This window comes from Crotalus tigris, unplaced genomic scaffold (assembly GCF_016545835.1).
Source record: "Crotalus tigris isolate CLP2741 ecotype Arizona unplaced genomic scaffold, ASM1654583v1 scf7180000024382.2542628, whole genome shotgun sequence".
NCBI classification, from domain to species: Eukaryota; Metazoa; Chordata; class Lepidosauria; order Squamata; family Viperidae; genus Crotalus; species Crotalus tigris.
This window is the reverse complement of record NW_024100552.1, coordinates 2,447,275-2,474,077: the sequence shown is the minus strand read 5'-3', so window position 1 is coordinate 2,474,077 and position 26,803 is coordinate 2,447,275. Positions and strand designations below refer to the sequence as shown.

The 26,803-nt window shown below is 37.7% G+C and overlaps 1 protein-coding gene and 2 long non-coding RNA genes across 6 annotated transcripts in view; 1 reads left to right on the top strand and 2 right to left on the bottom strand.

The window, feature by feature from the left end:
* Nucleotides 1–530: 530 nt before the first annotated feature.
* Nucleotides 531–4,651, bottom strand: LOC120301410. The gene is made up of 2 exons (XR_005554887.1): nucleotides 4,512–4,651; nucleotides 531–1,602 (listed from the first exon to the last, which is right to left on the bottom strand). It is a non-coding gene; the product is annotated as an uncharacterized LOC120301410 (long non-coding RNA).
* The window catches only part of CHST9 (carbohydrate sulfotransferase 9), a 60,952-nt gene continuing 38,684 nt past the window's right edge, over nucleotides 4,536–26,803 (top strand). The window contains exons 1-2 of one of the 3 annotated variants that reach the window (XM_039328625.1): nucleotides 4,536–4,673; nucleotides 18,879–19,078. In XM_039328625.1, coding sequence (XP_039184559.1) covers nucleotides 18,979–19,078 — 100 coding nt within the window. In that variant the 5' untranslated portion in view covers nucleotides 4,536–4,673; nucleotides 18,879–18,978. The other 2 variants (XM_039328624.1, XM_039328626.1) reach the window with 2 other exon arrangements.
* Nucleotides 4,947–26,803, bottom strand: part of LOC120301411 — a 64,321-nt gene continuing 42,464 nt past the window's right edge. For both annotated transcript variants that reach the window (XR_005554888.1, XR_005554890.1), the window contains exon 4: nucleotides 4,947–6,621. This is a non-coding gene — a long non-coding RNA (uncharacterized LOC120301411). The remainder of the gene's footprint in view (nucleotides 6,622–26,803) is intronic.

Below are 26,803 nucleotides of genomic sequence, written 5' to 3'. Positions count from 1 at the left end.
GGTAACTGCCAGAGTAAAAAGCTGATTATCAGAAATCAAGCATCTCTTAGAAACGCATGTACTCTTTAACTGAAGAGCATGTTCACATAGCTAAGGGTAGCTAGCGCAGAAAGTGTGAAATTTATCTGGACCCAGGAGGTTCTTCCATCCAGATCACTGGGCAAGTTGATAAGAAAAACTGTCAACTGTTTTTCAAAAACCACTTTGGAAAAATGGTGAATTTGATTACCTTTACCACCTCTTCATTCCCTTTAAGTATGTTATGCTTTGGGCTTGAGATCAATTAACAGCTTCCTTGACAGCTTGGCACATCCATCAATTAGCTAGTCAAGTGACATTTTTATACCATGTTATCACCTTCAGATCTCTTATCTGTACTAGGCAGGTTAAAAGCTAATGGATTACGTCCTTTCTTTTGGCTTATATTTGGTACAGGAAGTTCCAGCAGGAGTTACAGAAATCTTAGGCTAGATTAATGTCAACTGTCCAGCTGGCGAATTCAACATTGAAGAAACTCTGCAGCCTTGAGGTGCCAAAAGAGATAATCTTTATTGAATAAACATCCTGGCACAGAAGAAGGAAAATCAACTCTAGTTTTCCCGTGTGAAGATTTGGTTAGTTAACAACAGTTTTTCATAACCCCCACCCAATCATGTTCACGTTGCCCAATCATGTTCTTTCTGTTTGTTATAGAAATGGTCCACTTCTCTGTCAGACACCTGCTTTTGATAACCTTGGGTCTCACGGCCCATGGATTGCTTCTTGAAAGTCCTGTTTCTTTCTCAGGCTCTCTATGGCAAGTTGAGCAGCGACAGAGGTTAGCAAGCATCTCAGCTCTTCAACCTTGACAATTAACATCGCTTTATGATGTAACATGTAGAAGAAACCTAACAATTTTTATGTATTCAAAGGAAAATGTTTAAGAAAAACATGAATTAATGAGAATCTGAAAATCCACTCATGACTTCAATTTCTTCAGAGCTTGTATAAGTATTCATCATATCAAGAAACCAAAGAGTGGGGTAAACAGAATAATGAACAATAATTACATGTAATTTAAATTCAATTCATATTCTTTAAAATAAGATACAGATAATATTATTTTTGTCCTGTTAGAAGTTACAGTTTGGTGACAATTGGAGATGTTTGGGATTATCTCCAAGGTTTGGTGGGATCATGTAAGTCTCCAGCCTCATTTAATACCTCTGTTCTAGAATTTCCTGTGTTTTGGCTTCTAGAGTACCACCTGCGTCTGCAGTTTTCAGTTCCTGGTGTTTTCAGCTCAGCAATATCATTGGCTGATGTGGTTTTCACCAAACTAGATCCAAGTAGCTCTTGTAGACATAAGGAAAATAAACTTCCCCAAATACTCTTAAACATTTCTCATGGGTTACTCTTATACTATAACCTGAACAGTATGTAAAATAACATGAACATCCAATACTCATTTCCACGTGCCTGGGAGAAGCCAAGAAATCAATTATCTCACATTGTGAAGCTCTGGAGAAGTGAAAAGAATCCAAATGAATGGTATTTATTTATTTCAAATTTGTGATTGCCATCCATCTCCTAGGGACCCTGGAAGGCTGATTGGTCCTTCAACTGGAAAAACAAGAAATTCTGTTGGTTAACTACACATCTACACACACAAAAGAATTATCATTAAGAAGGAAAATATATGATGCTCATCTGAAACTCTGAAAAAGAGTTGCTTTCAATCAGATCTAAAGTTTTGATATTTAAAAAAAAAACCTCATGCTTTTCTACCCAAATAGAATTTTGGGTATATCTAAAAGGCATCTTCCAGCAATTTTCCCAAAACGTGGCCAGCCTTGATCTTCCTGCCATACTCTCTAATCTTCCCTATATAGTAGACCTTCATTTGAAAATTAATATAGTTTTTGCACTATTTTTTCTAAAAATGTCTTATCCTCATACCATTTCCTATCTCTCAGAAGACATTCCCCCCCCCCATCCAGTTTGGGAACACCTGTTCTAGTCAAATGCCTACTAGATCAGGGCTTGTCAACCTTTTCACCCATTGTACCACTTTTAGGATATGGCAACATCCGAGTACCACCAGTCGCCTAGCAAGGTGTCAAAAACTTGACCAAAAAAAAGAAAAGAAAAGAAAAAAGTGATGAAATAGAAGTAGTCCTCGACTTACAACAGTTCGTTTAGTGACTGTTCGAAGTTACAATGGCACTGAAAAAAGTGCCCCCAAGCCACAGCCGAGCAAGACACCTGCTTGCCCATCCAGTGGCGCTCTTCCTCATGTCCGAGGTTTTCACTGTTGTGAACATTTCTGTTGAAGATTGGCAGTGGGGGTGGGGTGGGGGGTGTTTGGTTTTTATTCCCCCCATCTGCTGGGGGATTACAGCAGGTTTTGGTCACTTCACATGACCCTGGGACACTGTGACCATCATAAATATGAATCAGTTGCCAAGCACCTGAATGTAAATCACAAGATCCTGGAGATGCTGCAACATTCCAGCTGATCGGTGCTTCTTCGGGGCTCAGCAGAAGTGCCAGGATCAGTGCGGAGCTCCAGCTGGAGCCTGGTACTGATCCTGACGCTTCCACTGAGCCCTGACAGCTCCAAAGAAGCACTTATCCTGGCGCTTCCGCTGAGCCCTGACAGCCCTGCAGCTCCAGCCATCTCTCGCTCAGGCTTGTGCGGTGCTGCCACTGGTTCAGCAAATTCCCCTCCCCCGCTACCACTTTTCTAGGATGGTCATATACCACCTGCCAGATGCCAATGTACCCGTACCACTGGTTGAAAAGCCCTGTACTAGATTAACTGATCTCATATAACTGGAAAATAACTATTGTTACTGTTCTATTATATATTTGATAGCTGATTGACCTTAGTCACGAAAGTAAACTAAACAAGGAGTTAGCTAAAACAGGATGTACTTTACAAGTAGCAAGTACAAGTAAGAACATTTACAAAAGTCAGAAGACATTGTACAATCATGTTCACTTCAAAATAAGAGTAAACATGCTTGAGAAACTGCTATAAAGTTTTGTAATCCTAGACAGACTTTTCACAAAAAGGTCACACTTGAAATAGGAAACTGGGCAGAAGCTGCAGTATCAATCACTTATGTATCCTTCCATGTAACTGATACAGAAGCAAGATCCCTGTCTGAAAGATAGCAATATAAAGTTTGAGGCAACCATATCAAATACTTTAGCAACATTTAATGTTGCTGTGCATATCCATTTCTTTTTTAAGAATTACCCTATCTTAAATTTAAAAAAAAATATTTACATTTAAAATTTTTATATTTGGCTTTATGCATAGAAAGAAACAGCAAGCTTTACTGAATGATGAATAAAAAACCCAGTATCTTTATTATAATTAATTAAAATTCGGCAAATTGTGAACAAGGCTTTAGGTTTGCCTCAATCCTCCATCAACATGGATGTTAAGCAAGATAGAGAGAAAGAAAGCTGATCTGATGTTAGCAGTTAATTTTTTGTTTCTCATTTTGTACTATGCCATGGTTGACTTGAATTGAACTGAACTGAATCTACTGAATCTACTACATAACTCAGTGTTGTATATAGGGGTTCATGCAACATAGTAAATCTACTATAAATTCAAACATATTACCTGATGATTTCCTTCTGTGTTTGAGTTTAGCCATTCTGATTATGCAAAAGAGTTTGAAAAACTAACTGTAATCATTATGCACTAACTGGCATATTTCTAATTGGCAGATTTCTAACTACATCAACAACAAAGTCAAAAAAGCCACCCTTAAATCTCCTGCTTTCCATGTTCTCACTTCTTCTGCAACCAGACCAAACGATAGCTACCAGCAGAGGATACCATTCTACTTTGAAGTCTGAGACTTGCCACCTGCCTCCAGATTCTTGCTTCTCATAACTACTAGAAGTCCATCTTATGTCTAGCAGCATATCTGGATACATGGACAGAAAACAGGGCCAGTGGTCCTGCAGCTGCATAGGGCCCCCAGCAAACAGGTAATGGAGCAAAGGTACAAAAGTGACCTGGCTATGCACATCTTATAAGTGCTTCAGGACTGTGAGACTACAAGTTCACCCACATATTAATCCAGATCCCTGGGCAAGCAGTCAAAGGGATTTGGGGGTGGGGGGGAATAGTAGATCTACTCAACAGCTAATATAACGATGGGTTAGCAGACAGGTACATGGAATGGAGGAGTTCAAGAATTTTACTGCCCTATTTCTCCTCCTTTTGTCAATGCAAAGGACTATAGTCTTTCCTAAAACAGACTCCTCCAGCTCATTCAACATGAATCCATCTGCAATGTTAATCTCTAGGCCTGAATGTAGTGGAGGCACCCAAAGCTGGTCTTGTATTACTCGTAGATCCTTTAAACTAATCAGGCAAGGAAGGCAAATTGTGCCCTACACAACTTTATTTTATTTTTTTGTCTTCAGGCTGCAAACTTCGAAACCCTAGTATTGTACACAATTTCTGCTAGTCTTAAAAAAAAAGGGGGGAGGGGCGGTCAAACCTGGGAAGAAGACCGGGTGCGATGCGGCGAACTTTCTTGCGCGGAGAACCCAGCGCTCCTGGCAGGCCGGTTGGACACTCCCGAAAAGCAGCTTGCAGAGCGGGCGGGGCAACCCATCGCCACTTCGGGGAAAGGAAAAGGCCGGGGCTACCTCGCTAGCGGGTAAGTCAACAAGTTCGTGAGGCGGGGCTCCGGCAGCCGCGCGCCGAAACAGGCAGGTTGGCAGGCTGGGGAGTCCCAGCCCGTCACATTTCGCCGCGGGAGACGAGCGCTCCGCAACATAAACCTCCTGCCTCGAGGTGGCTGGGAGGGAGCCTCCGCCGCGCTGTCCCTGCGTTTCCTTCACAGGGTGCCTACTAGGGCGGGCGTGTGAGACCCGGCCCTTGGTCGCCGGTCCAAATTCCTACCGAACTACTCCTAGGATAAGGTAAAGCTGGTGGTTGCTTTGGGCTTGGCCAACGTCGTTTGCCAAGAATCCGGCAATCTGGGAACTGAAGGTTTCTCGAAGGACCTGGGGTGGTTCGACGTGGGAGCGGTTGCTCCAGATAGAGCAGTGGGCATTTTCTGGTAGCAACGTGGAATGCCTTTCCGACAGACCCTTTCGCTTTCGCTCTGCTTGGCTTTTTGACTCCGGGAGACTGCCAGGACAAGTCCTTGCAGTTTTCTTGGCAAAATTTCAGAACTAGTTTGCCATTGCCCGCTTCCTAAGGCAGAGCGAGTGTGTCTGGGCCGAGCTGGCTTCGTGACTTGAGGCAACACTAGAACTCATGGTTTTCTGGTGTCTTAACCACTACACCAAACTGGCTCTCACTTTGTCCCGTGCTAATTCTAACTTTCTGAATGTGAGGTGGCTACCTTCCCTCCCTCGGTTTTGCGCCGCGAGTGTTGTTGGACCCGCAGCTCGATCTCTTGTGCTCTTTTTCGTCCAAAACAGGGACTAATCCGAGAGTGGTGATGATCTTCGGCGGGGAGTTCTGGCTACACATTGCACATCTGATTCCCACCTCCCCCCCCCCGTCTGTCATTGCACAGTATTGTAGTAATAACTTTGAACGACTTTATAGGGTTACCCCAGTTGCTCAAGCAACGTTTGCAAAGCGTTTTAAATGCTGGAAACCTGCTAAATAAATTCTCTATTTCACTGTGAAAGTTTGAATATTAAAAAATGCTGGATTTGTTGTTATTGACCAAACTTTCCCTCAGGTGCTTTGAAACTGTATTACTGTTTCTATTCTGCAGCAGCAGAAGCTTCCCACAAGCTTTACTTCTGTAGCCAATTCAATAGTGTTCTTTATTATTTTATTTTTCCTTTCATAGCATTATCTTTTTCTCAGACAACTCAACCTCCACTCCCCAAGAACAGAGTCCTTGCCTGCATCCTTTTAGAAGTTGTAAAGTTTCTCCATAATTGTAAAAAAGTTTTTGTAGCCAAGTAAGCCTCTTTTTTTACTGCTTTAAAGCAAAACAAAAAACAAACCAACCCTTGGTTGAAACCTGAAATTACAGTGGGTGCTTTCTAATATAGTTTGTTTTTCTATTATAAGTATGTGCTTAACAGTCATTATTTTACTCCAACAGAATGCAATGATGGTACTGTTGCCAGAAATCCCTAAATGGACGATTTCTTTAATTTTAAGAATGAGAAGTTAAGCAAAGTTTAGAATAGCTTCCCCTAAAGTAGGACTTTCCCCTCATACCACCAGTGACCTGGAGGTCATTGACAGAAAAACTGGAGGGCCCACACTTGTAGATATTTGAGCTACATGAAATATTCTTTGTGGAATTAACACTTTGTCCGTTTTAAAGAAACCTTTTTGTACAACAGACTGAAATGGTTTCAGATCAAAATAGGATTAAAACTATGGCTTTGGTACATTGTAAAGATCGCTCACCGTGCAAAGATAGAAACTGGAAAAAAAGCTTTCTTGAGGAATTCAAATATTTGTATTCTATGTAAAAGTAAATTATTTTTGAACATACCTTAAGCCAATTGCTTGACACTGGCTTTAATTTTTGTTTCTTTTATACTTACCTGTCTAGGTAACCTGGTTGATCTCCATGGAATTCATTTATAAATTGTGTGATGCCCTTCAGAGTTGTCTGAAAATTACTTTTCAGAGAGATACTTTATTAGTCTAATGCAGCAGAAATGTGAAACTCACAAAACTTTGATGACTTGAAAAAGTTATTATTGCATATCCCAAAGATGCTTTTATTTTTCAAATGGCAACTACACTTTGATTTTTCCTGAGACATTTCACTTCACCTCTGAAGAGCTTCTTCATTGCTAACTGACTGATGGGGAAGGAAGGATTTTATACTCTGTTCAAAGAATTTCCAGGTCCCTTTTCTAAGCTGGGATATTGCAAGCAAATAAAACTCAAGGCACATTGCTGGTGGAAAGGAGACAATCCATTTATCCTATCCCCCAAAGCCAAGAGGTTTGCTCTTGAGGGTAACTGCAGAAAAAAATGGGGGTACAGAAAGTTTATGAGCCTGGGGGGTAAATGGTGTGTAGTGCTGGTTGTAGTGTGATACTGCCAAAAGGTCAATCTTAATTTTCTTCCTCATGTCAGTTGACTTGCCTTTTGTTGTGTAGATGGTGTTTGGGTAACCTATTTTTGGGTGTGGGGCAGGTTCTTTGTCTGGTTAACTGCTCTTGCCCAGGTACTTGGATTTGGTATTTGGTTTTGCTATTGTTAATTGATAGCTTAGCAGAAGTGCAATTTAGCAATCTATATTTACAAGGTATTTCCCATAGTTTCCAGTCTCACTGGATCATGGATTTGTGTTAAAAGTTAAAGAGATAGCTGAGACAGTGAGATAAATAAAATTAATTTAGAATAAAGACTCTCCTGTGATTATTATTGATTATTAAAATAACATTCTTCCCCCAACTCTTTTCAGTCAGCCAGTCATTAACACTTTAAGAGTTGTTGAAATCACCTGGGGATTTATCTGTATCTCAGAGTACCTGAATCAAGACTGCAAACCAGTGTGGAACTGTATTGGGACTGCTAAAAGGACTGCATTGTTAACAGGAGATAGGTGGTGTGGTATCTCCCATCACCCACCCCTCCTACCCCTGGACACCACTAATCTTCTGTTTACAGTGCAATTCTTGAAACTGCTTATCTTCTGCTTACAATGCAGTCCTTTTAGCAGTCCCAACACAAGTTTCACATTCATCTGCACTCTGATTCAGATATTCTAAGGACACAGATTAATCCTCAGGTGGTTTCAATGACTCTCAAAGTGTTAATGACTGGCTGATTGAAAAGATTATAACTCCTTCCTTTCCGACCAATCAATTAGAATGGAAGAAGCTTCTTGGAGAAGTGAAATGTCTTCAAAACAACAAAATAAGAAAATCCAGTTGTGCTTGAAAAAAAATGCAACGTTGGGACAACCGTGACCTGGATGACTGAGAATCTTTGTAGGCATTTATTATTGTATATTTTAATAAATATGACAAAGTGGCCTTTCTCTCTTAGTAATGTCCCTTCTGTTTCTTGTCATTTACTTTCTCTACCATACACTGTTGATTGCAATAAGGAGACATGCATTACAGAGCTCTGGATTTATTTCTTGCACAGGTATTTTGAAATTATCCTAAGGGCTGCGTGGTATTCTAGGACCACAAATCGCCCATTTTGGATTATAAACTAAGAGAGATACAATGTAAATCTGATCAGTGTGTCTAATACAGACATATCAAACTCGTGACGTCAATGACGTCACGCAATGTATCGGGACAGTTTTGCCATTGCTGGCAATGGGGTGGGCGTGGCTTCTGAATGACATATCCGGCCCACAGGCCAGTTTGATACCCCTGGTCTAATAGCAATAGCATTTAGACTTATAAACTGCTCCACAGTGCTTTATAGTGCTCTCTGAACAGTGTACAAATGTCAGCATATTGCCTCCAACAACCTGGGTCTTCATTTCTCCCAACAATCTGGGTCAAACCTTGAGCCAGTCAGGATCAAATTCCTGACTGTGGGCTGAATTAGCCTGCAATACTGCATTCTATCCACTTCACCATCATGACTCCTTCCTCATAGAAAGTCTAGCAGAATATCTTTCAGACAATGAAGACCATTACTCTGGTGAATTATAGTATTATCCAGCCATTACTGTCTTAAATCCTGTCTTAATTTATCACAGGATTCTAAATTAGTAATGTGAAATGTTTCTTTTTCTCTCATTCAAGGTCAGTGCTTTAATCCCTATTTGCACTACTCCCGAGTTTTAAGAACAAAAATTCAATTTTTATGAGTTCAGCTGGGTATATGAAGACTCCTTCAAGGGAGATGTGCATAGAGCAGACAAGGACATTGGATATGAAACTAGAAATTGATCAAGTTCCACTTCCTCTCATGTTTTGTTTGAACATGCCATAAGAAAACTTTTGGAAAAGAGTTTATACTCAGAGAGTGTAAATTAACTAAAGCTTTCTTTTGTAGCTTAAATCCAATAAATTCATATGACAAAGAGAACAATTATAGGTATCTTAAATTTTACTGACATCTATTGCAGTTGGAAACATTTACAAAAGCCTATTATGAGCATGTTGTAAGCTAAAGGAAGTAACTTTCTAGTACAAAGTGGAAAATAGTTGGCATTCACTCATAAAAAGAAATGTAAACAGCATTGTTTAAATATTACACATGTTAATAGTGGAGAAGGTAAATTGGGGTATTCAGTTCTGGCTGCAAACTAGAATTTTTGCTCCGTAATTCCATTTGTTCAGCAATGGGTTACTCAATGGGACTGAACATATGGGATTATCCTAAACATTCTTCCAGCGAGATGGCTACCTTCTGAAGCAGACTGGGTGGGAGAAAGTCATTCATATATGGTTGGTTTTAATCTAAAAAAAGGGGGGGGGACAAGAAACAAGCCCTTTGTCCAGTGGTGGGATTCAGTCGGTTCACACCACTTCAGCAGAATCGGTAGCTAATTTTTTGTTGCCCAGGCCCAGAACGGACTTCCAGAAGCGGCATCCACACAGAGAACCGGTTGTTCACATATTTGAATCCCACCACTGCCTTCGTCCCCTGGTCTTATCAAATCTACCTTATATTTTCTTAACTGATTCTTCCGGCCCTGCACCATTGTCTAACAAATTGAAAAGAGGAAAAGAACTTTTCGTTATGAAAAATTAAAGTAGAGGAGCAAAGAGAAATAAAATGGTAACAAAACATGTTCTAACATGTATTTCAGTATTTGTTTATTTTGGTAAAACAATAATGTTTGAATAAGGAAAAAAATATGAAAAGGCTGTCATTTTTTTGGACTGTGTTGTTTGTTATCAAATTCCTTCTTATTAGATTTGCCTAAAATGGTTTTCAATTTTCTTGCAATTTTAAGAGAGCCAGTTTGGTATATTGGCTCTAAGTCACTGGGCTAGATACCTGGAGGCCCTACATGGGTGGAGTCCCACCTTAGGTCTGAAACCAGCTAGGTGACCTTGAACTAGGAAGCAGGTAATGGCAAACCACTTACAAAATCTTGCCAAGAAAACTGCAGGGACTTGTCTAAGCAGATGCCAGAAGTCAAGGCACCAAAAATAAATAATGCTGTTTCTAGGTGTGACAGGTTCAGGCAGTCCATAGGAATGTAAACAATTCAAAATTATTAAATAAGTTATTTTAAAAATCAGTTAATGGCATTGTTTTTTAAAGTTGTCAGTAATTAATAATTTGGTATTTTATTTTTAAGAGTTGTTTCTGAATAATTATGTATTTAGCCAATATTTTTTTATTTTTGCTATTGGCAGAATGCATCTAAAATGTAATAGAGACTATTCTGGTTATCTGTTTAAAAAATAATAAAAGGAGCATTTAGCAGGCTGGGCTGCTTAATCTTTTCATTATGACAATTTTATAGATGTGTTCTTTTCCCCATGTTTCTTTGCACATTTTCCAGCCAGCACAATTTGAATAAATAAAAATGGGAATGGGAATGGGAAAACATGGGAAAGTTATTTTTCCATAATAGTAAAATTGGCCCTAAGTCAAAGACATCAAAATCAGGGATTGCCTGAGACCTCTCCAATATTGTTTTAAAGTATTTGGAACTATAGTTCTGGGATTTGGAACCTAGTTACAATTTTAAAAATGTATCCTGAATCTAGGCTATTCAGCTCTGATATACAAGTATGGGGGGGAAACCTTCGAGATTTAGGATTTTTGGATGTTCAGCAGTACATTCAAGTACATCAGGACTAAGCATTTTTGATAGAGAAATATGGAAAAAAGCATAACTCAGAAGTACATAATGTGGCTTTGTCACACCAGTGGTCTATTAGTGACTACCAAGATCCTTCTGCAGCATCTGTATTCAGAAACTGCTCAGGAAAAATAAAATGGCAAATATAAGTTAGAGCAGCATCCCAGACAAATTGGAATGCAGGGAGAAACAGCACAATTTTATTTCCTACTTTAATTGTTATTTTAGCCAAGAAATGATAATGTACCCATGAGCCTCATAGCACATATCACAGCCTTGTGCCCAGGGCAGTCAAGGAATTCAAACAAAATTTTAACTTGGGAGGAAAATTAAAAATATATTTCTAGTTACAGATATGACCACTTTCCATTTGAAATACACTGGTTACCAACTGTAATTCAAGATGTTGGTTGTCATGAGAAAAGTTTAGATTATGGCCTGGTTACTATGGATCATATTTTTCCTGTTGTTTTTACCTAATAAACAATAAGGTCTTGAATTGGTGTGCTCTGGCTCCAGCTGTCAAGCAATGACATCATGTGGAACACAGGATACATTCATTCTCAGTGGCTGTGTTTGCCCCATGGAACAGCATCTCTCTGAGGTCCATATGGCTCCAAATCCAGTAGAGCCGAGGTGGCACAGCAGTTAGAGTGCAGTACTGCAGGCCACTTCAGCTGACTATGTTCAGCAGGTCAGCGGTTCAAATCTTACCGCCTCAAGGTTGACTCACCCTTCCATTCTTCTGAGGTAGGTAAAATGAGGACCCAGATTGTTGGGGGCAATGTAAATATATATATACATTGCTTACTGGTGTACACCGTTTAGAGAGTGCTTGCACTTAAAGCGGTATATAAGTCTCATTAAATAAATAAATAAATAAATTTGATAAAGCTATAAAAAGTATAAGTCACTTTTTTCAGTGCCGTTGTAACTTTGAACAGTCACTAAATAAACTGTTATAAGTCAAGGGCTACCAAAATTGGTATAATATTGATACAATACTGTAAGATATTTATATAATATTGAAGATATGCTTTTGATTTTAAATGATATGAATCACAATGTTTATTTTGACACAAACCTACAGCCTCTGGTGGTCTATTCTACAAGCACTTTGGTAAAGATGCCTTAATCTATATCCAAGAATTAAAATTTCATTTGTTATGGCACTTATATTGACATAGATTTACACTATATTATGTTATTGGCCCTTGTCTGACTCTTTACTAAATATTCTGCTTCAAAATATAATTTTTCTATTCTGATATTATTGATCTACATTCAATCTTCTGATTGTAAGATGTGGAATTTGGAAGCTAAAAATAACATACATAGATTGAATATTAAAATAGTACAGCTATTTAAAAATAAATAAATAAAAGACCATAGTTAAGCTTTTAATATTTCATTTTAGTTCTCTGCTTCAAAGCATGGTTTTTGCTATCCTCTTAGGGTATGCAAAAGTGATCTCTTTTGTTGCTACCATAATGCATTTCACAGAATAAAAAGAAACGTGATAGCTAATCTTTGTACTGCAATCATGTGCATAATTGCTTAGAAGTAAGCTCTACTGATCACAAATGAGGTATTTTTGCAAAAGCATGCATAAAATTGGTCCTTCTGTGTTTTGTAAAATCATTTGTTTTAGCTAAAGTAAGTTTGCCTATAATTGCCTCAATTAAATGAAAATTATTGTCTTAGCTGGTGGCTTTTAGATTTTGTCTTAGTACTACTTCCTGCTCTATTGGTTTTATATTGTGCCAAAGGTTATAGGCTAAATCAAAGTATGTCAATATTGACATTGTTAATAATACAGTACTTTTCTTCTATATATTAAAGTGTTAATGGAAAGCCTTTCTTTCTGCATTGAATACTTCAAATCATACATATTGTCTAAATAGCCAGTCTTCTCTAATGAGATTGTTGCGTCCTTCGCGAAATGGCAATGACACGAGAAGCAGTTGTAGTTCTCAGGAACTTCTTTATTTCTGTTCAGCATACTGGTTACAAGACGCCGACAACGCCCAAAACTCCCGGCCTCTTATATAGGCCATTCCCGGGTCAATCTGCAACTTTTGGCACGCCAGCACTTGCGCATGCGCACAAGTACTGGCGACAGCCTGTCTGGTCCCGGGCAGCTTGCACCTGCCCGGGACCGCTTGCAATGCCCTGAGCCTGCTTCCAGAGGCTCAGGACATAACAGAGATGATGTAGAAAATAAGGAGAACAAATTCTAAAGATTATCATGCTTTGGGCAAGCTGTTCTTAATTTTGTGTATGCTTAACACAGGTACCTTCTCAACTTATGACAGTTTGTTTAGTGACTGTTCGAAGTTACAACAGCACTGAAAAAAGTGAATAATGGCAGCATTTCTATGGTCACATGATCAAAATTCAGGCGCTTGGCAACTTGGCAACATATTTATCATGGTTACAGTGTCCCAGGATCATGTGATCATCTTTGGCAATCTTTTGAGAAGTAAAGTCAATGGGGAAGCTAGATTCACATAACCATGGTACTTATTTAACAGCTGTGGCAAAAAAAGGTCTTAAAGTGGAGTAAAACTCACTTAACTGTCTCACTTAGCAACAGAAATTTTGGGCTCAATGTTTTTAGAAATAATAATACCTTAAATATAGGGCTGTGTTTGCATGCTGAATTTTTGAATGAATTTTGTCAATGGTAAACTATCCTGAGATGAAGTGATTGGTTATTGATCCATTTATTCAGGAAAAAAAATCAGTGTTTTCTATAGAAGGGTTTCATGCAGCATACAAAATCCATGTCTTCAGTCTCAGGAACCACCCCAACTATACTGCTAAGTTTCAGTTTCCTGTCCTTTTGAAATACAAAACACATGGAAATTGTAATTTATACCTAAAACAGGTTTAATAAATAATAAAAAATCTAATGATTCTCTAAAGAATAAAATTATAAAATTCCAGCTCTGTCTACTTTTCATTCATACATAGGGTCAATCCCTGACTGATTGAATTGGAGACAATAGACATTTGAGGATTTGTGGCACAAAAAGTGATATACTTTAGTCTATTCCTAAGCAGGATTCATAAGAATTCATAAAAGAATTCATACAGAGAGCTCTAATAGAAGAGTCAACCCCTGCTATGTTTGATACAGAAGGCGATGATCTATCTTGGTGTCATAGTCATGGATTTAATGAGGCTTATCAGCACAGGCTGTAGATCAGAAATCATTGTGTTAAATGCTCAGATTAATCAAGATGACACTTGCTGAAATCTTATATAGAATAACAGATGCAAAACTGCATCTAATGTGCAGATAGTTTGAGCCTGAAGTGTACAACTTTTAATTAAAACTTAACACAATAGAATTTCAAATACCACATATTTTAATTAGGATTACTGACAAACTTTTAAAATGGAAATTGCCCTAAATTCATCACTGTGTCAAAATGACATAGTAATTTACAATAGCTATATGTAGTAAAATCTGAATTACTTCAGCGAATACTTTTGCTTGTTGATTTGAAAATGCTTAAGACTTGACTGTCTTTTGCCAACAAATATTCTATCAAGAGTATCATATCCTGAGAATAATACTCTTTGTATTGTTCTTATGGTGGCGCATTTTGGCAAGAGAACTGGAGAACAGCACCAAAAATTAGCAAAGTTGCAAAGAAGCAACAGAGAGGAGCAAGCCATAAACTAGCTCTAAAAATGAAAAATTAATAAAGTAGTAAAATGATCACCATGTTTTATAAAAACCTTACTTTGAAATGCCCAAAAACAATCCTACATATAAAAAGCAAATCATAAAACAGATGGTTTATTTTATATACATAAGTTGCTAACTATAATTCAACATGATTTTTTTTTTTAAAAAATGTACCATTTGGAGGCTTTATTGATTTCTGTCAAACTATTTTTACTATTGAAGTTGCTGGAGAAAGCTGCTCTGCATGAGGACCGTTTAACAGTATTCCATATCTTGTGAAACATTGGCTAAGATATAGAAATATATTTTAGTGACACCTTTCTTAATTTTCAAAGAGGTTTGCCGTGCAGTATGGAGAAAATCAAGAAAATTGTTTTTAAAAAAAGTCCAAAGGGCTATTCAGGGCTAACTGCATACTCTTTTAGATCCTGTCCATTATGTAAGAAAATACAAATTAAAGTTCACAAGCCATTAAAATAAAGGGTGAAATTTAGCTGACAATAATTTCCTTCAAAATCCAAAAGATTGTCAGGGCAAAGATCATCACTAATGTTGCTTTAGCTTCACAAATCTACTCAAGCATCCTAGCATTTCTAAGCTTTAGGGCCTCTTACGTCAAGGATAATGTCCATCATTTTAAATACTATGGTTAAGGATGGTATGAATTTTATACATACTTGGGACTAGAAGTTGGGAAAAACTATTTTAGAAAGAGAAAATAAAGTTCATCTTTACCAACCTCTTTAGATATTTATGTAATTGTCACAGAATTTTTCAGACAAGATCTTTAAAATGGAACATGAGGAATTTCTGTACAAAATAAGCTGCCATTTCTTATATTATGTTATTTATTATGTCTAATATATTTAATGTGCAGCATTTAATTATCATGCAGTCTTGTATTTTTACTACTGCTTAATGTATTGATCAATTTCTAATTTGATTTATTTTATTTAAATGATACTTAGAAGGTGACCAACTTTTTTACAATGAGAAGGGGGACACAAATAAACTGAAGAAAAAAAAGTGAGTCTAATGCATGCGTGTGTGCCGTGTCGTGTTTCAGTAAGAAGTAAACAAAGCCACTTGCGTGCGGTGCACTCTTGCACACGGTGCACTCTCAAAACAATTCTGTGCGGAGCGCATGCGTCTCATAATCATGTCTTGCCACATTGTACTGAGCCTTGTCATGTCAAATACAAATACGTCACATCACACGCAACGGATCGGATCGGCATCGATCGAATACGGAGATTTACAGATTAGTCTTCAAATATTGAAAAGGAGGACATGTAGGAGGACACTTTTCAAGAGAGGACAGAACTTACAAAAGGAGGACTGTCCTCCCTAAAGGAGGACGGTTGGTCACCTTAATACTTATTCTTTACATCAGAAGCAGGCGGCAAGTAAAATGTCAGCAGCTGAAACTCTTTAATCTGGCTTCTGGAGGGCCTCAGGAAAATGTCTAATAATGAAAAATGCAGAATATAATTTTCTCTAACTTTTTAAAATTAATATTTAGAAAGTATTTAATAGTGAAAATTGGATTCAGAAGGGGCAAACCCTTCTGACCACCACCCTTCCAGACTTCCTAAAACACCTTAAACTGTCCTTGGGGGAGGCCTTATTTATTTCTTACTTTTATTTTTATAAATTTGTCAAGATGGCAAACATACCTAATTTTCCTTCCACATCCTATTTTTCCCACAAAAACAACCTTGTCAAGTGGGTTGCACTGAGAGAGAGTGACTGGCCCAGTCACCCAGCCAGCTTTCATGTCTAAGGCAGGATAGAATTCACTGTCTCCTGCTTTCTAGCTTGGTGTCTTAACTACTAGATCAAACTGGCTCTTTTGGATAAAAGTTTGGGAGTTGAGATTTTTAATGCTGAGAATGAAACTGGTTTGATAACCAGAAGGGTCTACTCCCATCCTTAATTTTAAAATAAAACTGGAAAAAAATTTCATGGTTGTGAAATTTCAGTTGCATTATCTCAACGTGCTGGGAAGGTGTGAATGAACAACTGGAAACTGTATTAAGTTGACAGTAATAACGTTGATAATAATAATAACGTTGCTTAATAAAGTGTAAAAGTAAAATTATGTAAAGCTGTTATTTTTGTAGATTTTATTGGTCTCATGTAGCTCTAACCAAATGATACTCAAGAAATAATCTTATAACTCAAGGGTGTCAAACTTGCAACATCACGTGATGTGTCGCAACATAGCGTGACTTTTTTCCCCCATTGCCACAATGGGGTGGGTGCAGCTTTGGCATGACGCATCCGGCCCATGGGCCAGCAGTTTGACACCTCTGTTGTAACTTGTTCATAGGCCTGTCTGGATAGAGATTTCTCTGTCAAGATGTCAAGCAAAATAGAAAATACTTTGAAATGATTGTTTTCAAGTATTTTCTTTATATTTTTGTTATTTTTGTCTTAATCTACCAGAAAGTTCTTTAAATAATGTTACTATTATACTCTGCTTCCTGAAGGGATTATGCAGTTTAATATTGCCTCTGTAGTATAGTCAACTGTATTACAATGTGCTAGGTTTGAAAGCAGATTGTAGTCTTACTTTTTTTTGCAACCTACTGACCATTTTTGCATTGCCTTTTGTCAGCTATAACATCCTGCTGTGTTTGAGTGGCAGAAGAAAGAAATTAAAATTAATGATTTCCTTCTGATGCTCTGAGTTGCAAGTAAGGTAATTCTTCAGAAAGCTTTCAGCTTGAGCATGTTTTACTTAAACCCACTGGTAAGAAGCTGGCTGTTAAGGTTTGTCTTAATTGGTGTCTGTGAAATTGGCAAATAGATTAATATTTACTGTACATTGTATAGCTTTTTATAGGAGTTGCTTTTAGGTTTACTTTTGGCATATAAAAGTATAATTCAGAATGAATAACTTGTATTAGATCCATTAATAAGACCATGAAAACTAAATAGTGAGCCTTTGGGAAAAGTGATTATTTAATTTGGCTGATAGACAGACCACAGACAGAAAAACAAGTACAGGAGTTTTTTAAGATACTATTTTAAACTAAGTGGTATGTGTAAAAACAACATAACATAACCAGAGCAGATGAATATGGAATTTTCATTATTAGGAATCTGAATTTGATTGGATTTGTAAAATGTAAAACACATGAAATAAGCCTTACATGCCTAGTTTGTTGTTTACATAGCATTTTGTTTTATAAAAAAAAATACTGCTGAAATTGGCAGACAAGTCCAAGTGGTTTCAGGATAAGAGGCTGGGGTCTCCAAGCTATCACCTGGACCAGATTTGTTCATGTTGTTGTGGTGTATTAGGTGTTTCAATTTTGTTGGTATTTATATATAATATAAAATGATTTATTTACTTGATATATGAATGCTGAATAGCTAACCAGCTTCAGATCTTTCCAGTAACTATCTTTTGATGAGGATAATGTAGATAGAGATAGCCATAGAGTGCAAAAAAGCATCTCTTGTTGTGCTGTGAGTAAACATGGATGCCAGTGCTCATGTTGGATCCCAAGAAGTAGACTCTGCCTGTGTCCGAAGTTGTGTTTTGCTACAAAAAATAAAGGAAATAGGGAAGTTTCTGGGACAAAAGCTTGAACAAGGAATAGACCACTGACTGAGGCTACTGGCCTCAGTGTAAGCCCTCATTTAGATGAGTTTCCTATTAGTGTTTTACAGACAAAAAGAAAAGTAGAGAACTCACTTTTCCATAAGAATTTAGTTTGGGGAAAAAAGAACTAAAGAGTTGAATAATTATTGACTTATGGAAGAGATTTGATTAAAGCTTTTTGCTCATTTTTCCATTATATTTATGCTCTTATGAATAATTTTCCTGCTGATTCAAATGATAGCTGTATGTCAGGTTAGTGAACATTTTATCTTACCTGCAGGCTATATCTTGGTATTGGAAGTATATGAAAATAACACATCTATGGTACTACAAATTAAACATTATTGAACTGGAACAGATTTCCTTTCCTTTGAAATATGTATTTCATATTTGCAAGTTGTTGGATGCAAAGCTGTTGTTGGTACATTAAAAATGATAAATAATTCATATTTTTTTTAAAAAAATTCTGCCTTTATTTTGTATGTCATCCGAGCATACATGAGCAAGCAATAGAAACTGCTGGAGCATTGTAGATTAATATACTTCTGTGGTTCATAAATCTAAGCAATCACTCATTAGTATGCAGAGGGTTTTGATTCCATTTCTTTTGACCTTAAGTTCCTTAACTCTAGCTTCCTAACACTGTTAGGAATATGAGAAAAGCTGCCTACTTTGTGAATCTTAAGACAGGGATCATAAAGGTGTTTTAAATTCTAATGTTGATTACAGAAAATGATTAAAATATAATTAATCTGTGCATAAAAGTTATAAGAGAAATGGAAAATAATAGAAAATCAATTGTTTTATTGTATCTTTCCAGATCATAATTTCCTAGGAAAACGAGAAAGGAAGAAAAACATATGCAGTATCTCTGAAAAGTGAGCTATGCCCTATTCTGAAGTTGCTGAAAAAGTAGGACCATGAATCTGAAACTAACCTATGTATCTGTACTGGTGTTTGGAGTAGCAGGTCTAATTGTATTGACATATCTGCAAACCTGCATTGAAGATCAACATGCAGGTAAAATAAATAATACTATCAATAACTTTGTTATTTAAGTTATAAATATCTGGAAATTTCTTCTGCAGGATGAAAAAAGGCATCTAGCTTTGACATTGAGGGAGATTGTATTGTTTTTTTTTTTAAAAAAAAAGATCTGGAAATACATGCTTGAGTTTCAAGAAAGTTGAATTTAGTAAGCTCAGAAAAAAATGCTGAACCCTATTCTAGAACTAAAATATGTATCAATAGAGAAAAGAATCCATAAAAAATATCGAGGAGGAATCAATGAAGATACAATAACTACTTCGAGAAAAATAGGAGGCATCTAAAGTGATTGCATCAAAAATGGGAATGGAACAATCAAGAGGTGTTTAAGAAATTAATTGAAGGAAGATCGTTAAGCATAAGTATTGCTTAGCAATCTATGTGTCCATAAAGCTGCTCCAATATATTCTGGGATTAGCAGTTGCTACACGTCCTGGGAGAAGACTCATTTGGTTTAAGAAGCTGAAGGCAGGTTTGTGCACCTGTGTGCAGCGAGGTATCTTTTTGCCCTTGAATTGATAGCAGACATAAACTTCAGTGGGAGTTAAACAGGGCAATTTGCCAAAAGAGACTCAGGTCAACAGCTTTAATGAATGAACTGATACTATCCATCAATTCTCATTTGATGATTTGCATAAATCAATATTCCCCCTTCACCCAATACTGTGTATTAAGAAATCTCATTTTATTGGGAGATACTGGAAACATATTGAAAAAATAACAAGGCTTCATAGATCAATAAAGGAGACAATATATAATAATAGACCCAGTTTGTAATTATCAGTTATGGAAGATTAGAATCTAGTCTTAATCTCCAGAATAGAATACTTTTTTGTTCGCCTTTCTTTTTTTAAAAAAAAAATTCTTAATTTTTATCAATCTCATAATAGAGATCCTTAGAAACACGTACATCCATTCAACATAAGACTGCAGCAAGTACATATGTGATTAAATATACTGTATATTAGCTCATATTAAATAACATGGACTTTTGAGAAAATCTAAATGACAACCTAAAATCTGTTCAGAAATTTAATTCACTTTCAGAGTGGAAGAAATATTCACTTTTCAGCAGCATTCAGAGTGGATTGAAATGATGAACAGAATATTGTAGCGTAAGCCCCTCTTTTGGCCACAAATATGCAGTAGGTGCTATTGGTACATTATCTCAAAATGATTGTAGAAAGAGGATGAAAGCCAGCGTAGACCTTTTATTATTCCAAATGATTATTGTATCTCTGTTTAATTATCTATAACTAAAAATTCATACACAGTTGAATTTCAAAGAAGTCCAATTGAATAAGTCATTTGAAATGAAATCTCTTGGTTAACTAATAGTTTTGGGATTACATGATCATTAACTATATAATTAGAAAGAAGACAATGTCTATCTTTTGCATTACTGAAATAGAAGGTCTTAAAAAGGAAGCTGTATGGAAAGCTAAAGAGCAAACTAGGAAAAAATCTCAGTAAAAGTAGCATTTAGTAAGTGACTTACTTTTGCCAATTCATATGTTTGTAATTGTAAGAATTCTTAGGTTGTGCCTCCTGATAGTAAAACATTGCACATTGAACAGTGACACTGTTGCCAATTATTAAGAGTATACTGAACTACAATATTTCTTTCTTACTTCTGATCCTTACTAGCCTTTCTTCAGTCAAAGAAATAGCTTACAGTTTAAAATGTAGATCAGGGGTCCCCAACCCCAGTCTGTGGCTCAGTGCTGGGCGTGGTCCTTTGGGAACAGGTCCACGCAAACAGTGGGTGAGAGTACAATAGCATGAAGCTCCAGTTGCACAAGCGGCGGGCACACATATGAAACCATGCCTTCCATTCTCCACTGCCACCACCATTACCACTGTTAGTCCATGAAGCTGGAAAGATTGGGACCACTAGTATAGATGATGCCATTTATATACTAAAAGTAGGAATAGCTTCACAATCTCATATAATATCAGTATAAATATATTTATATTATGATGCCTTCATATAGTTATCTGAGCAGTGAATATAATTGTAGCTGGCTAAATGGCAAACAGTAAATATAAGCTTGTTGCACGTTGCAGTTTCCCTAAAAGAGGCTATTCATATTTCTAGCTAATAAGAATAATATACCATATTAGGAGAATTAACTTTTGCTGGGAGTGACAAAACTTCAGATCAACCCCTTTAAAGACAATACATTTTCAGTAAATCATTAAGCAATTTTTTTACTCATTTTTTTAAAAGGGAGGCAGATTGTCAAATCATTAAACTTCCTAAAGATTTTTGTTGTGAGACAGCTGCAGTTAGGAAATGTGTACAGTCAAAAGCTCTTTTTCTCTGTTATACCTTACTCAGAATTATGTTTACACCTGTACATTCAAATTATAGCACACTGATAATGATAAATTGAAACCGTTATGGTTCTGAAGGGTATGTTACAGACCTAGTCTATGCTACACTGTGTAATAAATTTTTTTTTCTGAAACAAGTCAATTAATCACCATACGTACAACAACAAAACACAGAATGCTCCAACAATACCAAGGATCTTTTTATTATTATTTTGGACTTCCACAAATATTATTTTTAACCCTTGCTCAGATAGGGAGCATTGTATATTTGATTGTCATTTGACATCAGTTACAGATTAAATAAAATTGAATTGAACTTTATTTGGCCAAGACATACAAGGAATTTGTCTCTGGTACAGAAGCACTCAGCACATGAAATATATTATATCAGCCAGAATTTGAAATACACTTACAGGTTGATTTCCAAGGTTCCTTAAAGTATTCTTCAATTGTAATACTTTCACCAAAAAAATTTAGTTCTCTTCAGCTTGAAAAATATGTCATTAAACTCCCTGTTACGTATAGGTTGTTCTTAAAGTGGTTATAAAGAAAATAGTTTATGGAACAAATACATTTATGCTTATATATTTATAAATATATAAAATATATTTATCGATTTAGGGATTGCCACTGCCATTTAATCCAAAGTGATGAAATTAATTTAATAACAGTAAATATGGGCAAAATTAGTTAAGTGCTGGTTTAGGAGCAGGAAAACCCAGTCTTTCCTTATTTGGAACTTGGAAGTGGCTGCATGATGTTGGACCAGTCATTCACTCCCAGCCCTAGACAAGGAAGTCAAAAAACATCAATCTACCAACCAGCCCTGTATCAGGATAGTAGATGGTGCTTTATAATCTTCACTAGATTGATCTGGGCTGATATTACTATACCAATGCATATTGCAATAATTGTACAAGAAAATTCATATATGTCATATTTAACATTTCTGTCTATTTCATATGCATATATGCACATACATATAATATACATAATATGCTCCTACCACCAGTTATCCATGAGCACAATCAATTCTCTCTCAGTGCCAAATCCTGGCCTAAATCCCAATAGACCAAAAGAGTCTGGATAATCATCTAGGGTCCTCTTAAGTTACCATGCAACCATACTCTCACCATCTTTCCCAAAAAGGAGTATTGGAAACTGTATGAAAAGTGTCCAGCTTAGCTCGGTTGAGTGATGGTTCTTTGAGGAGGGGTCATATTACCATCTCTTTAAGAGTCAGCAGACCACTCCCTCTTTCAAGAAGGAGTTATCAAACCCTAATCAAAAATCCCTTTCCACAAGCCTTAATAAGGCAGAAAGGGCATATATCTAATACACAAGTGGCTAAATTAGCAGGTAAGAGGGTCCTATCCCCTTTCTCAAACTCTTTCCAGGTCATCTTGCAAAATGTAAAGCCTACTACCCCTGTTGATTCTGCTTTAGAACTGGACTCCAAAGTAAAGTGAATCTGTCCACCAGATATGCAGCATATTCTTCACAATGAGTTTATAGGTGAACTTTGGTATTGCTCCCTCTATGGAAGGACTAAGAGATAGTCATTGGGTGGCTGTTGGCGGGTGCAATAAGGATGGAGAAATAATTGCATTTCACTGCCACTTATTTCCACAAGGTAGGCCATAATAGCAGCTCTAGCTCATAACTGGTCATGTAGCTTAACTTGTTAACTTCTAAACTTTCTTTTCTGTTTCTGTCTCCCTCCTATCTCAACCTGGCTCTTTCTTCCTCCCTTTTGTTGTCTACAGAAAGCAGAGATATGAATGTGGCCATATTGATAGATGGGTTTTTTTTCTGTGTGACAGAGAACTGTTGTTACATGCAGTTAATTACTATACATCGAAGACTAGTTTAAATGTCTGCCGAGACATTCCCCTTCTATATTTTTACAAGTCCTGCCGCCACACCCTTTCTCTCTTTTTCTCTTTGCTCTTCTGGTGTGATCTTCCTTTTGATTAAATATGATAGTAGTTTTGATACTAATTTAAGCAAGAAACTAATTCATGCTTATAGAAATGAAGGGGTGGTTCTTGTATTATGTTTTCACTACATTTTGTATTTTTTAAATTTCTTATTTTTGTGTGTTATGATCTGGACCCATTCTTAACTTCTCCATTAATCAAAACTAAACATCGTATATTCTATACATTGCATTACTTATCTTCTTGCGGCATATTTTATTTCTCTATCACTTATATATTGAAATTACTTCTATTATATGTTTGTCTTCCACTTTTTGTTTTAAAATTTACTTAAAAGTTATTTTGATACAACTTTCTATTTACCATTTTTTCTCTGTGTAACAGTATATTATTATTTTCTTTTTTTTAATCTTACAAACCTCATTTTCATCTCCCCTTCAACTCTCTTCTTCTTTTTTTCTTTTTACAGATGGTTAAACTAGGGATAGGGATTTTTGTTTTGTTTTTTTTTAAAAAAAGCCTGTACTGTAGTAGATTAGAAGTAGTTTAATATAATTATCATGAGAACATGGAGGTTGTGGGAATATGTCCTTATGACTTTCATTTCATTTAAGAATGACTGCTGACGCAGACCAGAGGTCCAATTTAGGCCAAGTTTATTTTTTCAAACAGCAAGCCCTGCAATCAGATGTCAGAAAAACCAGATTATAAGCTGGTCATAATGCCAGAGATATTGTCTGCTTGTGGGTAGAAAAACTATTGCTTTTCCTCAGCTTCGATGCTGGAGTCAAATGAGATTATTGCATTATCTGTCCTTTCCCACAATGTGCTTTATTATGAAAACAAGCCTTTCATTTTTAAAACTGGAAGGGAGGACCCATCCACAAATTTATTCACTTCCATCCTTAGGATCCATTTTTATTTCTTGTTCCTTCATTTTGTTTTTTCTGGGTGGATATAAGGTTAGGATTGTGAGGAAGGAGAATGGTAAGATAAGAGAACTTTTTGCTGCTGACAATGTTGATGTCTTACAGCTTGAATTAGTTTGGGCTTCTTGTAAAAATATTCATCTACTCAATATATTATCGAGTAGCCTAAATGCATCTTTTGTGTACTTTCTTCCATTCATAAAAAAATATTGCATTTCAATAAAGCACCTTCTGTAATTCTTTGAATTTATGTTCAAAGGATAAATGGTGCACAGGGAAAGCTCATATTAGATTGGAATGCTTACTAGTAATAATGTATATGTTGTATGTTATGGCCCAATAGTGTATAAATGTTTTCTATTGGAAACAAAGGTAGATGAAATATCTCTATCTTTTTCAGAGGCTGAGTTGCATGTGATCATAGTATCCAGAAAAACAACAATTCACATTTTCAAGTCCTTTTCATAGTGATGCAGACCATGATCAGCACATGAGCTCATGTTAGACAAGGGAACATAACCAAAATCAGTCTTTACTGAAAGATTGTAGAACTGTAATGGGACTTTGATCTGGAAATAAATTGCCAGGTACTTCTTGTTATGTCCTGAGTCTTGCAAGCAGGCTTGGGGCATTGCAGGCGGTCCCGGGCAGGTACAAGCTGCCCAGGACCAGACAGGCTGTCGCCAGTATGTGTGCGCATGCGCAGGTGCTGGCGCACCAAAAGTAGCAGATTGACCCGGGAAAGGCCTATAAAAGGAGGCCGAGAGAGTTGGGAGTTGCCGCCATATTCCAATGTAAGCTGAACTGAAGAATAAAAGGTTTCCTGAGAACTACAACTGTTTCTCGTGTCTTACCATTTCGCGACGGACTCAACACTGGCGACGAAGGTGGGATATCTTACATCGGAAGAGAGAAGGTGTAAGCTTACCCGAGTGAGTCCGGAGCGGCAGGAACGGCGTTGACTCGGCAGCTACCCGCCAATCCAGCATGCATTCGGGGGTAGGCTGGCTGATAGACCCTTCCTGATACGAAATGGCGAAGATTGGAAGGCTTTCGGAATTCGACGTCTCACATCCAGAGAGGTGGGAGTCCTACGCAGCCAGGGTGGAAAACTACCTCAAAGTGAACCAGGTGAGGGAAGAGAGCTTGAAGGCTGCCACCCTGCTGTGCGTTTGTGGTCAAGACGCATTCGAAATTGCTGAGAACCTCGCAGCACCTGTTCCTTTAGAGTCTGTCAGCTATGCAGATCTAAAGAAGTTACTGAAGGAGCACTTCCAACCTAAGATGTCCGTCATCGCGTGGCGCCACACCTTCGAGCAGACGGATCAACGACCCGGAGAATCTGCCAGGGAGTACATCACCGCACTGATGAAAGCCGCCAAACATTGCGAGTTCAAGGACCTCGAAGAACGACTGAGGGACCAATTTTGTGCGGGCTAAGGCATCGAGAGTTGCAACAGAGACTTTTCGCCAAGGAGGACTTGTCCTTCCAAGATGCCTTGAGAGAGGTCACCGCAGAAGAAGCAGCGGGCGGCGCCATCAAGAACATGCGGCCGATCAGAAACAGTCCAGATGCTGCATCCGTGCACCAGGAAGAAGTCCAAAGAAACTCCGAGGAGGATCCGGATGAGGAAGTGGACCGTCTCCACCCCACAAAGGAAGGAAAACCAAGAGGAAGCTCTTCAGCTCTCCCCAAGTGCATCGGTTGTGGAGGTCGCCACAAGAGAGCCGACTGCAAGTTCCGCTCCGCTATCTGCCGGGCGTGCGGAAAACAAGGACACATTGCAGCTGTGTGCCTGGGCCGTCAGAAGGTACAACCTCAGGAAGAATTGCGCCTGAAAGGTACCAGGGTCCCCAGCCAGAATAGGGTGGGGTTTTGTGCTTCACGAAGAAGCATCTACAGGACAGGCACACACAAGCCCATTAAGAAAAAGCTGTCACTCTAGGTGAAGCTACAAGGGGTTCCATTAACTATGGAACTGGGCACCGGGTCTGCACTTTCGATCATTTCTATGCACACATTTAGGAAGATTTGTTCCGGCAGCGGAACCAGGCCAAGTTGAGGCCTTCTGACATTGTGCTAACGGATTTTCAAAACTCCAGAGTGTGTGTTAAGGGGGAGGCCACCCTTAACATACAGTATAAGGATTTTGAGGGTCCACTAGACCTACTAGTAGTAGAGGGTGAACGAACGAGTCTCATAGGACTCGAGTGGTTTGAGGCCTTGGGGATACACGTCACAGGGCTCAACAGCCTACAAACACTCGACCTACAGGAAGTCTGCAAAGAATTTGCAGACTGTTTCAGCCCCCAGCTGGGCACATACAAAGGACCCCCTGTGTCATTAAAGTTAGACCCCACAGTCACTCCCATTAGAATTAAAGCAAGAAGGGTCCCTTTTGCTTTAAAGAGTAAAATTGTCACTGAGTTGGACAAACTGATCCAACAAGGAATTCTAGAACCTGTTGACTCCAGTCCATAGGAGACCCCCA